The sequence below is a fragment of the Desmodus rotundus genome, chromosome 5 (assembly GCF_022682495.2).
Source record: "Desmodus rotundus isolate HL8 chromosome 5, HLdesRot8A.1, whole genome shotgun sequence".
NCBI lineage: Eukaryota > Metazoa > Chordata > Mammalia > Chiroptera > Phyllostomidae > Desmodus > Desmodus rotundus.
This window is the reverse complement of record NC_071391.1, coordinates 152,753,824-152,767,522: the sequence shown is the minus strand read 5'-3', so window position 1 is coordinate 152,767,522 and position 13,699 is coordinate 152,753,824. Positions and strand designations below refer to the sequence as shown.

At 55.9% G+C, this 13,699-nt stretch overlaps 1 protein-coding gene across 1 annotated transcript in view; it reads left to right on the top strand.

Annotated features, from left to right (window-relative positions):
* Positions 1-12,250, top strand: part of KCNK3 (potassium two pore domain channel subfamily K member 3) — a 37,348-nt gene extending 25,098 nt beyond the window's left edge. The window contains exon 2 of the mRNA XM_053925278.1: positions 8,960-12,250. Coding sequence (XP_053781253.1) covers positions 8,960-9,900 — 941 coding nt within the window. The 3' untranslated portion in view covers positions 9,901-12,250. The remainder of the gene's footprint in view (positions 1-8,959) is intronic.
* The last annotated feature ends 1,449 nt before the right edge of the window (positions 12,251-13,699 follow it).

Below are 13,699 nucleotides of genomic sequence, written 5' to 3'. Positions count from 1 at the left end.
TGCCAGCTATGTGCCAACCAAGCACTCTTCTAGGTGTGAGGAATAGAGTAGTAACAAAAGAGACAAAAACCTCTGCCCTCATGGAGATTACAGTTCAAACCCACAAATGCAAGAGCAGCTCACACATCTTACGTCTACTCTCTCCTCCCTCCCCTCCCCCCCTCCTGAATTCAGTGCACTGCGGAGCCGTTGACAATGGACCTCACAGAGGCCTCCTGATGAATCATCCTGCTCCCCATATTCCACTGCCAAGTCCCACACAGGGATGCCAGGAAAATTCGCCTGGATACCTCTTTGACATGTCCCCCTCCCCCACCCCCCAGCCCCCAGGAGCCATCGGTGACTCCTCACTGCCCTGAGGCTGAGGTTTGAGTTCCTGCACCGGCCCACCTTACCAACCTTCACTATCCGGTGAACTTTCTGCTCCAAGGAAACCAGAACTTCTGTTATTGTTACGTTGATAATACTCATCCCGTTTTACTTACAAAAGTGATAGGTTTCTGTAGGAAGTATAAAATATATCAAAGAAAATTCAAATTAATCATGAGCCCATACTTCAGAGATAAACTCTATGAACTTTTTAGTATATTTCTTCCAGCTTCTCTTTCTGATTGTATGTGTGTGTAAACACTTTCTTTGTATTTATAATCGGATCCCATTTTACAGAAAGGGCTCCATCCTGCCATTTTTATTTAACATTCTGTGGTGGTTTTCTATGTAATTAAGAGACTCCTCAAGAACAGCACTTTAATTGCTGCACAATATTCCAACACATAAATATACCTTAATATGTTTAACCAAACCCTATCGTGAACATTAGGACTGTTTACAATTTTTCACAATGAAAATGCTGCTATAAATATTCTTGTGCATAAATCTTTGTTCCGCTCTCCGGTTATTTTCCCAGCATCAATTCCTAGAAGCGGCATTGCAGGTTCAGAGGGTGGATGCATGTCTAAGGTTCCTGATGCATATCGTGAAGCTGCCTGCCTGAGAGAGAGTGCCGTTCCCCTCTGCCCCCCAATATGTGAGAGTGCCTGCCAGCCTCAGAAAGGTCTATTTTCTCTGCCCCAACACTCCACCTATCTCCCTAGCATTGTGTCTCTGCTTCAGCCCCCTGCGTCAGAACCCTGCGTTTCCCATCCATCCTTCAGAGCTCAGGGTCAAGACCTCCTCTTCTGTGAAGCCCTTCCTGATACACCAGCTGAAGTTCTCCACCTCTAGCCCTCCTTCAGCCCCTGTCTTAAGTTCTTCTGAAAACATTTCCCACTGTTGCCACGCGTTTACATCATTTGTGTCCTAAGAACCTCTTCTTTGTCCCGTTCGCTTTCAAAGTGCTTCCACTGAGCTATTTCATTTGATTTGCTTTCAGACAGGAAGTGTTTTGAGATCAAGGACCATGGTTTGATCCTCTGGGTCTACTTACTTAATCTGACCCCATCACCAGCTCAAATCTAGCTCAGCCTCAAGCTAGCCCCTGACTTACTGGAAGCCTTCGCTGTTCCTTGGCCCGCCAGAACAGACTTTAGGATGCCCCCCTCTGCAGGGAGGACTGAGCTGGGACAGAGGACCCTGGGTTCCAGTCTTAGCTCTATCACTGACTCACCTTGACCTAGAGCTGCTCCTTGCCCCCTTCTGGGCCTCAGTTTACCCATCTATAAAATGAGTGGTTGAACACACTCCAGAACTGATTGCCCCTGCAGCCCCTGGCCCCAGGCACCCAGAACAGCCCCAGGGCACCCCTGAAGGGCCCCTTGTGCAAATCCATCCTCTGGGACAGGCCAGAGGGAGCTGGCCGGGGAAGCAGGCCTGGCTCCAGGCCAGGCTGTGTCTACAAACACTGACCTTGGCTGCCGCAGGGATTTTCCATGACACCAGCACCCTCCCCCCTCTCCCCCTAATCCTGTGGGTCTGGGGAGGGTGGGGGATGGGAGTGATGAAGGCTGTTCTATACCAGGCGACCCTGAATCAGAGTAATAGAAGCACCTGTGGGTGGTAGAGAGCTCAAGGAGAGAGAGATGAGAGCAGTGGGCCTGCACTGCAAAGTCTGGGAGGAAAGCAGGGAGCGGAGAGAACTTGCTGGTGGGGAGTGGGGAGAAGAGCTGAAAGAGTAGCCGGGAAGATGGGAAGAGAGGCCTTAGAAAGGGGCACAGTGGAGGAAAGCAGGGTGCTGTGCTCCAGAGCAGTCCTTCCCAGGAGCTCTGGCCTGGAGGGGACAAACTCCAGACCCGGTTCTGCACACTGGTCCCTCCCCTGAGCCCAGGTCCTTGAGGCCCTGGTGGTTTCCCAGGCATAGCACAGGCCTCAGCCAGGCTCCGGGCAGGGGGGATTCCTTCTGGGGCCCTGAAGCTGATCCCCTTTTGCAAGGGCCTGGGGGCCACAGGCAGGGCAGGAGATATGAGTCACTAAAGGCCCTCTGCCAAGGCCACCGCCCCGCCCCCTGCTGGGTGTCTAAGGGGAGGTTTCTCCCATCCACATCCCAGACTTCAGGGCTGTCTGGCTGAGCCGCTGCTCCCAGCAGGCCTTGTGCAGGACACTGAGGGGACTTGCTGGCCCTCCAGGAGCTCGAGCCCTGCCGAACTCGTCTGCAAACCTGAGTGCACAAGCTCCAAGCATTTGAGCAAGGCAGACAGGCCCCTCCAGCTCTGGAAAGGATGCCAAAATGTCCTGAGAAAAGGAGGTGTCTGAGCTGGATTCTAAAGGAGGGAGAAGGCCTGCACTTCTCCCCACTGCACCAAGCAAAACAGCCCCTCCATCCCTCCTGAGGGCCTGGGCACTTCTACCTTCTGCCTGGTCTCCTTCACCACACCCCTTAGGCTCCTTGGAGCCCCCGTCCCACTTCCTGCTGCCATCTCCAGACCAAGGGGGCCACTCCCTGTCTGTGCCTCAGGCCCCTGAGGGTCAGGGCCCTTGGTGGGCCTTTCTGGGGTGCCGCTCTGGCTCAGGCCCGGCAGGAGAGCCCAGCTCCTCTCTGGGGCAGCTGTGTCTTACAACCCCTGGAGCTGCCTCTGCCTCCTTCCACCCCCATTCCTCTCTGGCTGTGCCCCAGGCCCAGGCAGCACCCTGAGGTCAGGCTCCTTCCCCATATCCAGCTTTGCATCAGCCCAGCTTGGCCCAGAGTTCACAGTCTTTGGGCACAGTCTTCGAGCCACAGGTCACTCTTCCATCTTCCCTTAGGGCAAACATTAGCCTGGCCAGTACCCGTATTTACATTAGATAACTAGGTCTGCAGGGAAGCGGAAACAGCTGCAGCCAGGCATTGCCAAGGGCCGTGTGCCTCTGCTCTATAGAAGGGCTGAGCCAACCAGAGAAGGGACATCAGAGATCTCAAGTCCTGGGAGGGCTTAGAGCTCTTGATGCCACAGAGGAGAGTTCCCCAAACTGTGCTCTAGGGAACCCTTGTCCAGCAATGCGCATTGTGAGGAAAGTGTGGGAAGGTCAAATAAGTGGGAAAAGTTAGCCTTTTCTCCCACGTTGAACTGACCTTGCATAGTAACAGGTGTATGGCTCTGATAAAGCTGACACAAATGAAATGACAATAAATTCCGTTAAATTCAGCCTTCCTCCAATTTCATTTAACCAAGCAACTCTTTTCTCACCCGACAGTTACTAAGTGTCCATGAAACTGGTCTTCCAGGAAATTCACTTTGGGAAACACTATCATAGAATGAGGATGCTGAAAAGAGCTGTAAAGGCCATCAAAATATTCATAGTAATGATTCATATTTATTGATCCCAAGGTCCTAGGCAGTTTAAGTCTACTAACGCGTCCAATCCCCACAGCAACTCTACACAGTGGAGTTCCCATGGCACAGACAGCGGGGGATGAGGCCCTCGGATGAGTTAACTTGGCCGGAGTTGAGAGCTGGTTGGCTCCAAAGGCTGTACTCTCACGCCACTACTCTGAGCAGATCCCTGGCAGAAAACAGAAATACCTGTTTCTAGTATTTCAAAAGCGTAATAATATCTTGATTCCGTCTCATAAAATCAGTTATCCCATGCTAATCAGAGGTTCTGATTGGCAGATGTGTTCTTAATTAATTTTGATGGGGAAATCATTAGTTATTGCTGTCCAAGTTATTTATTCGGTGCCTGTTCCATGTAGCACCCTGAGCAGCTACATGTAGCAGCTACACTGCCCTGATTAACACATGGTACTTCATAAATCAGATCTTTCAAAATTTAGGCTCTACATGAGTGAACAGAAAAAAATAATAAAAGGGACCCATTCCCAGGGGAAAAGGTGGGAATCTTTTCTCTTGCCCTATCTTCCCATGTCACAGATGAGGAAAATTGAGGCGAGAGAAGGAAAAGGCCTTGCCCAAGGCACAAAGCTAGTTACGGTCAGGGTCAAGTCAGAACTCCACCCACTCCCCCCATCTCCGGCCTCCTAGCCCCATGCTCTTTCCCTGCCCAAGGCTGTGGTTAGCCTTCTGGCTTTGTGGCCCGAGGTCAGCCACTCAGGCTGGCGGGCACGTGAGTCAATGGGGAGTGGGCATCTGAGGTCAGTGGGGAGCAGACAGCTGAGCCCTGTCCAGGCAAGGCCGTTACCAAGGCTCAGACTGGTCACTTGTACTTTGACTAGAAGGAAACAGGCCACAGGGAGAGAAAGCCCACTAAGAGGCATGGCTGGGCCCCCACCCTTCTGCATCTCCCTAGAAGGCAGAGCTTCGGCCGGTTTCCGATCTCCTTGGTGATGCTGGGAGGAAAACAGGAGAACTGAGGCCCGGGGACTCCTGTCTCACTTCTCACTTTTCCTCCTGCCCCCAGGTATTCATAATTAATATTTATGTCCAGCACCTGGCTTCCTCAGGTGAAGTACACGTCTCCAGCTAGGTCCCAGGAGCACCTCTTAGCCGAGTCACTCCCTTTCAGGGACTGCTGGGCCCTGGTGGAATGAACAGGTCAACCTTGGTCACACTGAGCCAGAGGGCAGAGGACAGAGCATTGAGTTCAGAACTCAGTATCCTGGGTTATAGTCCTGGCTCTGCCATTCACTAGCTGTGTGACCTTGAGAAGGTCACTTTCCTTCTCTGGGCCTCCATTTCCCCATCTGCACAATATAAGGACTGAGCCTCTCTGGCCCTTAGAACCCTTAAGTCGATGGAGGATTTGGGCAGGGCTGCTGGGGTTAGGGAGGTGGGGACGGCCCTGGTCAGCACTCTGAGAGATAGGCTGGAGTCTGGGCAAGAGTTCTGGCTGGCCAGTCCATTGGATAGTGTGAAGGAGGGTCTCCAGATGGCAGCCTCTGTGTGTACCAGTGACCCACAAGGACAGATGGAACCCCTCTCCGGGAGACACAGGGCTGGACAGGAGGGAGAAGATGGCAGCTACCTTTTGCCCCGCTCTCCCTCGTAAACCCAAGCCCAGCGTGGGCATGGACCAGGCAGGCAGCGGGCCGGCTGGCAGGCAGACAGGCCTTACCAAACTCCCAGTCACTTCCCAGACCTTCCAGGGTCCCCTGGGAGTGGCTCCACCCCAGCTGGCTCCCCTCCAAGCGGAGCACCCACGTCAGCAGGCCCTCACAGCTCCCTTGTCCTTTCACCCGGTGACAGTAGAAGAGGCAAAGGGGCGGGGTATGCTGACCCTGCGCCTGATACTTGGAGCAGCATCTGAGTCCCTGGGCATGGTGCTCCGGTTGCCATTTCTGCCATGTCCAGCTTGGGGCTGTGCCCGGAGATGAGGCCCCAGGTGGAGTGCTCCCCTCTTGGGGCCCCATTTCCCATCCTACTCAGCCTTCCTGGGCAATGAATTGGCTCTGAAGCATCGGAATAAGTGATGAGTCAGAAAGTCCTAGAGGCCTTGGCCAACTCACATGCCCTCTCCAGCCTTTATTACTCCAACTAGCAAATGGAGATAGTTATAACAATAACCTCGTAGTAGGACGTTTTTGAGAATTAAAGTTAAAAATGGACCTGAAGGATAAGACCTTAAGCCTCAGCCTATGGTAGGAAATGAAGGTGGGCACTGGGAGCATCTAACCCCAAGGGTGAGGCACATCCAGGCTGGAGCCACCCTGCACAGGACAGTGGCCGCAGTGAGGCGTGAGGCTCCAGCCTGGGCAGAGCCTTTGGTTAAGCCTGGATGCTTGGTTTGCTTTGAAAATCACGACATTCAGCAAGAGGCGAGCCCTTCTGGCTGGGAGACAGGAAAAGCACGCGTCCCTGACTGGGGCACTCAGGACCTGGGCGGGCAGGGGAGGGGAGGAGGGCGCTGTGAATACTGCACAGGGGAAGAAGGTGGCTGTCCTGTCTGCTGGGACGTGGGCTGTGTTCAGATTGGGGAGAGTCCCCTGAAGCCAGGGGGCTTTGTGGGCAGCGAGGCTGCCAGGTAGGTGTGCACTGGGTCTTCCTAAAGGATGCTGGGCTGGAAGTCACAGCCTATGAACAAGCACAGGGCGCGGTGGTGGTGATGGCCAGAGGGGGTCCTTCACCCTGACGGTGGGATATGGCTGCCTGACCCCGCAGAGACTTGCCCCACCCCCAGGACTGCACTCTCAGGCCAGCTTCCCCGGGAGGTCCCTTCACTGCTGCCTCCATCAGAAACCCCACAGATTCCGAAGTACTTTCACATGCAGTCTCTCCTTTACCCCTGAAGACTGCTCTGCCAGGCGGCCGGGTAGGGATTAACAGCTGTAGCTCAACACCTCCCCACAGCACCCCCACCCCCCAGAGTGCACAAAGGTAAGAGTGGTCCAGCCCAAGGTCACACAACCAGCATGTGGTCAGGCTGGGACTGAGCCCATGCTACCCAATCCCTATCCAGCCCTATCCACAGTGCCAGGCCCTCCCCCACACCCTGCACGGTGTGCTGGCCTGGGGGACACAGAAGGACAGGATGAGAAGCAGCTCTGGCTCGGGGCCGGCCCAGCTGTCGAGGTGAGCTGTGATCTGGCTGCCATGGCTGAGCTGGCGGGCACAGTCTGTTCTCACTCTGCTGAGACGTGGACAGGCAGGCATGGTGGCTCACCAGCTCAGCTGTCCAGGCCCCTGGCAAAGGGTGACCCCGTCGCCAGCTCAATGCTGGGGCTGGGGAGACAGGACAGCCCATTCTCAGAGTAGCACACAGCCTTGCGTACCCCAAGCAGCTGTCCCCAGACCTTCCTGAGCTTTAAGACTCAAATGGCCTTGGGCTGACAGAGATGCCCACTTTCCCGGAACTGAGCTGATCCCCAGCCCAGGTGCTGCTCTCTTGGCAACGTGAGGGTGATCTGGGTCTTCACCCATCACTCATCAGACGGAGCTGTTACTGGGCACGTGGTATGTACCAGGCTCCAGGCTACGTGTACTAAATACATTATCTCACTGTTTCTCCCCAAAGGCGCTGTGAGGCAGGTGCTGTTCATTAGCCCCATTTTACAGATGTAGAAACTAAGGCTCAGAGAGGTTTAAACACACACACACGCAGTCCATGACACAGTAAAGATTGGAATTGAGATCAGACAGCAAAGCACACAGCATCCTGCCCTGCCTCATCAAAAGTGTTTTGGGCACATTCCCTGGGCATGAGCTCGAAAGGAACACGACAAGGACCAGCAGTGCCCCCCTAAGCTAGTGTTTCACCGTATGTATGTGGCTGGTGGCCCTGGGGGCAGAGCAGGGGTGGTGGTAGTATTGGCCTGGAGTTCAAAGCTGAACATTCTGTGCCACTCAAAGCAGAGATCCCTGCCAGCTGGGAAGAATCCAGAACAACTGCATGGAAGAAGCAGCATTTGGTTAAGTTTTGATCAGGCTTAGAAAGGAGGAAAAATTGGAAAGACTGCCAGCATTATTTTATTATGATAATTCCATTAATACAAGTATCTTAACAGCCCAATGAAGGAGGAAGACCAGGACCAGTAGTCTTCATTTTACAAATGAGGGAATGTGCTCAGAGAGGGGGAGTAATAGCCTAAGGTCACACAGCCATTAGCGACAGGGTCAGAATGTGTGCCCAGGTCTTCTGAGTTCCCATCCAGAGTCCTTTCCCCTCCTGGTCTCCAGACAGAACTTGTGACTAAAGGCCATCTGATGGTTGGCTCAGGGGGGACACCGCCTCTGCCTGGCTCCTGGGCTCTGTAGGGGCTGGTAGGGCCGATGGGATCAGTGGGAACAAGAGTTGGTAGAGACAAGGGGTCTCTGCTAGTGATAGTAACGTCTGGAAGGACACCCAGGGCTCCTGTTTTGACAAGGGCAATGCCACTTCCCCCATGAGGACAGACCCTACTTTGAGGCCAGGCACAGAGAACGACCCCGAGGCCCAGATGGGGGGCTGATGAGGACCCCGAAGCACTGATTCATCCAGCTGGGGAGTGAGTGAGGGGAAGGCACTGTCTCCTTTCTCCTTCGCTGGTGCTGGTGGGCCAGCTGCCTCTGGGATATTGCGGGGGAGGGGGGTGTCTCCGAGGGAAGTCATCAAGGAGCCCTCTGTGCCTCAGTTTCCCTCCCTCCACACTGAATCACACGATGTCGGGAGCTATTCAGTACAAACTTCTCCTCTTAGAGTCAAGGAAGCTGAAGCCCAGAGAGGACAAGGAATGGGAGCAAAGCCCACAGACACCAACTAGAGCCCAGACCTCCCCACTGACTTGCCAGCACCCTTCACACCACCCCTGCCTCTGGATGAAGTTCCCAACAGCCCCACATGTCAGCTCCTTCTCTAGGTAGAAAAAGCAGGTCAGGTCTTTGAAGCCAAACAGTTCGAACACTGGTTGCTCCGCTTCTAGACAGTGTGACCTTCTACCAACTCTATGGAGTCATCACAAGAGTAATGGAAAAGCAACAGCAAGGAGCTAGCACAGTGCTAGGGACAAGTATACGCCCGTAACTGTGTGTCGTCCTCTCTTTGGCCAGGAGGAAGGAGAGGCCAAACTCCACAAGGTCCGGGAGGTACAGGGCAGAAAAGACAGGCGGGGGCAGGGTTTCTGCAAGGGCAGCGCCGTAACTCTTGCTTTCTCTCCTCTTCCACTGCTTTCCCCCAGGCTACGGCCACGCAGCGCCCAGCACGGATGGCGGCAAGGTGTTCTGCATGTTCTACGCGCTGCTGGGCATCCCACTCACGCTGGTCATGTTCCAGAGCCTGGGCGAGCGCATCAACACCTTTGTGAAGTACCTGCTGCACCGTGCCAAGAGGGGACTGGGCATGCGGCGCGCAGACGTGTCCATGGCCAACATGGTGCTCATTGGCTTCTTCTCGTGCATCAGCACGCTGTGCATCGGCGCCGCCGCCTTCTCCTACTACGAGCACTGGACCTTCTTCCAGGCCTACTACTACTGCTTCATCACACTCACCACCATCGGCTTCGGCGACTACGTGGCGCTGCAGAAGGACCAGGCGCTGCAGACGCAGCCGCAGTACGTGGCCTTCAGCTTCGTCTACATCCTCACGGGCCTCACGGTCATCGGCGCCTTCCTCAACCTCGTGGTGCTGCGCTTCATGACCATGAACGCCGAGGACGAGAAGCGCGACGCCGAGCACCGTGCGCTGCTCACGCGCAACGGGCAGGCGGGCGGGAGCGGCGGCGGCGGCGGCAGCGGCGGCTTGGGCGCAGAGGGCAGCGCGCACACCACCGACACCGCCTCGTCCACGGCCGCGGTAGGCGGCAGCGGGGGCGGCGGCGGCTTCCGAAACGTCTACGCCGAGGTGCTGCACTTCCAGTCCATGTGCTCGTGCCTCTGGTACAAGAGCCGCGAGAAGCTGCAGTACTCCATCCCCATGATCATCCCGCGGGACCTCTCCACGTCCGACACGTGCGTGGAGCAGAGCCACTCGTCGCCGGGAGGGGGCGGCCGCTACAGCGACACGCCCTCGCACCGTTGCCTGTGCAGCGGGGCGCAGCGCTCTGCCATCAGCTCCGTGTCCACAGGCCTGCACAGCCTGTCCACCTTCCGCGGCCTCATGAAGCGCAGGAGCTCCGTGTGAACGTCCCGGGGGTGCCTGGAGCATCTGGGAGCGCAGGCTGGGTGGGGTTCCTGCTCAGAGGAGCAGCAGGGGTCGGCGAGGGGGCCGCTCCAGCCGCCTTCAGCTCGTGGGGCACCCTACACATCCCTCACCACTCTCCCCGTCTCCCCCCGCCCCCACCCATCTCCGACTGTGCCTGCTCGCACCAGCCAGCAGGAGCTGGGGCTCTGAGGACCCCTGGAGCCCCTATCTGTGCCCTGCAAATTCCGAGAAATGTGAAACTTAGGGGGAAGGGAGGGGAAAAGCAGAAGCTGGGAGCCTCCCATCCCTTTAGAAATCTAAGGATCTCCCCAGTTCTCAGAGGCCCTGCTGGTACCCAGACAACCCCACCCCCACCTCCTCTGTCTGGAGGGGACTTCGTGTGTGTTCCTCGTACGTTTGCATCTCTATTTATACCTCTGTCCTACCAGGTCTCCCACCCTCCCTTGGCTCCAAAAGCCAGGGTGTCTTTGTCCAGGTCACCCCCACTCAGTACACTCCCCGTCCTCACCCCCAGTTGTGTGTCCGAAGCTCCCACAACCTTCTGTGTTGTTTTGCATGGCTTTGCAGTTATGGAGAAAGTGGAAACCCAGCGGTCCCCAAAGCTAGACCCCAGAGGGCAGGCAGACAGAAGCAAGGACAGGCAGTCCACAGGAGGGGCAGCAAAGGGAGGGCAGAGGCAGCAGCCCTCCGGTCTGCAGAGTGGTCCTGTCATCAGGTGAGAATTAAGTGGCCTCCAATCAGCTTCTCAGAAAAGGCAGGTGGAGTCCAGCCTTCCAGACACTCCCCTTGGATCAAACAGGTCTCCACTTGCCATCCTGGCCACCGCTCACCATTACCAACTTGGACATAATAAGTTTTGGAGTAAGTTTTAGCCTCTGAAAACTTTATCCTGACTACTCATCATCTGAGTCCCACAACACTCCAGTGAGGTCACCAGGGCGGGAGTTCTCATCCCCCTTTTACAGATGACAGGCTTTGGGACTTGCCCAAGGTGACTCAGACAGCAAGAGGCAAAGGGGAACGAGAACGCAGGCTGCTTGTTCGCAGGCTGAGTGCTCGTTCCTTCCAGCTCCTCTGCCCGCTCGTGAAAGCAAAGCTCCTGTCCTGTACACTGGCGTGCGGGCACCCGGGGCCTAAAACGGACCCAGAACCCAGGACTGAGCCAGTATGGGGGCTCAGCCTCTACTCTGTGGCCAGGAGGCAGGGCTCTGAATGGGCCCCTGAGGCAGGGTAGGACCCCTGAGTTAGGCTGCCTGCTTACAACTAGGGGGGTCCTTGGGACCAAAACAAGCGGGACTGGGTCTCACAGAGAAAAGGCCGGAAGCTGGGGCTCCAAAAGTTTGGAAAGTGGACAGAGTGGCCTGGAGGACTAGCATGGCATGTCCTACGAGGACCCTATCCCTGACCCCACAGCCAGTGTCAGTGCCTGTGTACCAAGAGGCTAGAGATAAGCTAAGGCTGCAGCAAAGAAAGCCCTTCCCTGGTGGGGGCCTTGGAGTCAGTGTGCCCACCGCCTACCCCAACTGCAACCCAGATGGAGCAGCGGATGCGGTTCCACAGTGGGAGCTGGTACGGTGACTCAGGATAGCATCAACGGATGGGAGAGGGGCTTCTCCCCCCTCAATACTGCCCTCAGGCTCTTCCCATGTCAGCTCCTTAACACTGCTAAGCGAGGCCAACCCTGGCGTTGAGGAAAGCTGGAGCAGGGGGCCCACAGGGTGCTCAGCCTTAGCCCAACCCCAGCCACATGCTCAGCCTCTGGGAACCCCCAGGAGGGAAGAAGTCTGGCCCGGCCTGTGTGTGAGTCCTGTCTCAGTGTGGAGGAGCTGGCTGCCCATGTGCCAAGGAGAGCAGAGCCCAGGAGCGGGGTGCCCTCTATGTTTATGTCGGAGTGGGGAGCAGTGCTGGCTGCCTCTGTCCTGTGTGTGACCCTGCCCTCGAGGGGTCCCGTCCCGTCAGTCCCGAGGGAGCCACAACCAAAGTTGCAGGGAGATGGTGGGGAAGGAGGCTGCACGGCCCTGGCCGAGCGGGCAGACTGCTTCGTCTCCGGTCTCCGGTCTCCGGCTGGGTCCTTCCCAGGGACCTGGGAGGCCAGTGTTGCTTCCCCTCTCCCCTCCCACTGCAGGCAGCCTTTCTGCTTCCCCAATGCCTTATGCCTGGGCACACTGCCACAGAATATGCAATACGTGTGGGTGACATGCCCCACGCCCACACCCCCACCCCGGGCAGCCCCTGGACCCCAAAGGCTGCGGCTGCCATGGCCTCCTTTTAGCCCCTCCTGCCTATCTGTCTTCACACTGAGAATGGCGCCTAATAAATGCTGTCCATGGAGACCAGGCTCAGACTCAGCTGCCTCTGTCATCATATACCCTGAGCACGCCAGCGAGCGGCCATCCGCAGCCCCACCCCCATACACACCCATACACACTCTCCAGGGTCTACAGACACACCTAGCTAATGCACTGTGGGCCAGCTAGACCTTTGCTTCTAGAGGCCTTAGGGAGAAACCTGGGGGCAATGCTGGCTTCCCTTTTGTGAATTCTTCCAAGACCCAGATTTTCTGTGTTGCCTGGAACAATTACACAAACAAAACAAAACCTCAGAAAAACAATCACCTGGTCCAGTTCTCCCCTTCTACAGGAGTAAACTGAAGCCCAGAAAGGGTAAGTCACTTTCCCTGGGTCACACAGCAGTGAGTGGCAGGCCCAAGATTAGAACCAGAATTGGGGATGCCAAGTCCAGTGCTCCCCCTTCTCAAATGGCCTGCAGAGTCTGACTGGACACCCTCCAGCTGACCGCAACAGCAAAGAGTGGGGAGGCCCCTTCCTTCCAGCAGGGCCTTCCAGTGACTTGACGGACACCCCAAAAATGCCCCTTTCAAAGGGACACACATCACAAGCACCTTTCTTCAGGACACATTTTTCTCTGGAGGGACAACTTGGCCTGGACTGGACCCTGGAGCCCAGGGCAGACCCAAGCAGCAGATGCACCCTGCCCAGCTGGTGCCAGCCCCAGAGTCAGCCAGCCAGTGGCTTCGAGATGTCGCTGAGTGCGATGCAGAGTAATGCCTTTTATACTGCAAGCCTGCACCCACCTATCTTTCCTTCTTGAAGCAATGCCTAACCCCTCCCACAGTCCATGCATTCTACTACATTCTGTTCTGGTTCAGGCTACAGAATGCTGGTCACGACCTACTAAATTTATTTCTCTCCCCACTAATGGTTTGCTCCCTCAGATTGAAATGCACTGGAGAAATAAAGAGGGTGGGGGTAGGGGCATTTCTTCCAGTCTTCCCACCTACCCACATAAGTCAACTGAGAGAGAGAATGCGAGCACCATTTATTGGGGATTCAGGTATCAAAGAAAGAAGCGGTGGCACCTGCACCACCACTACCCCCACCCCACCCCAGAAGGCGGGACACAATGTGACAGTGCTCCTGGCTGCTCTCTGCAGCTGCAGGCAGGCTCCTGGGACAGAGTCCTCATTGGCCTGTGGCCTCAGCTCCCATTGGCTCACCTGCACCTAAGACCACCTCATCAAAAGCCTGGGCTTCCTGCCCACGGCCCAATGAGCTGCCTCTGTCTGTCTTAGTGCAACGACAGCAGAAATGTCATTTCTGAGGTCAGCAGTGATCAGTACAAGGTTGCTTTTACTTTCTTAAACAGTTCCTGCAGGACACAAACCTGCTGATGCTTGCCCTCCTTTCTTCATCGCCCAAGACAAAGTAACCAGAGCTCGAAGGAATCCCGGACGGGCTGCGGTGTTCGTTCATCACAG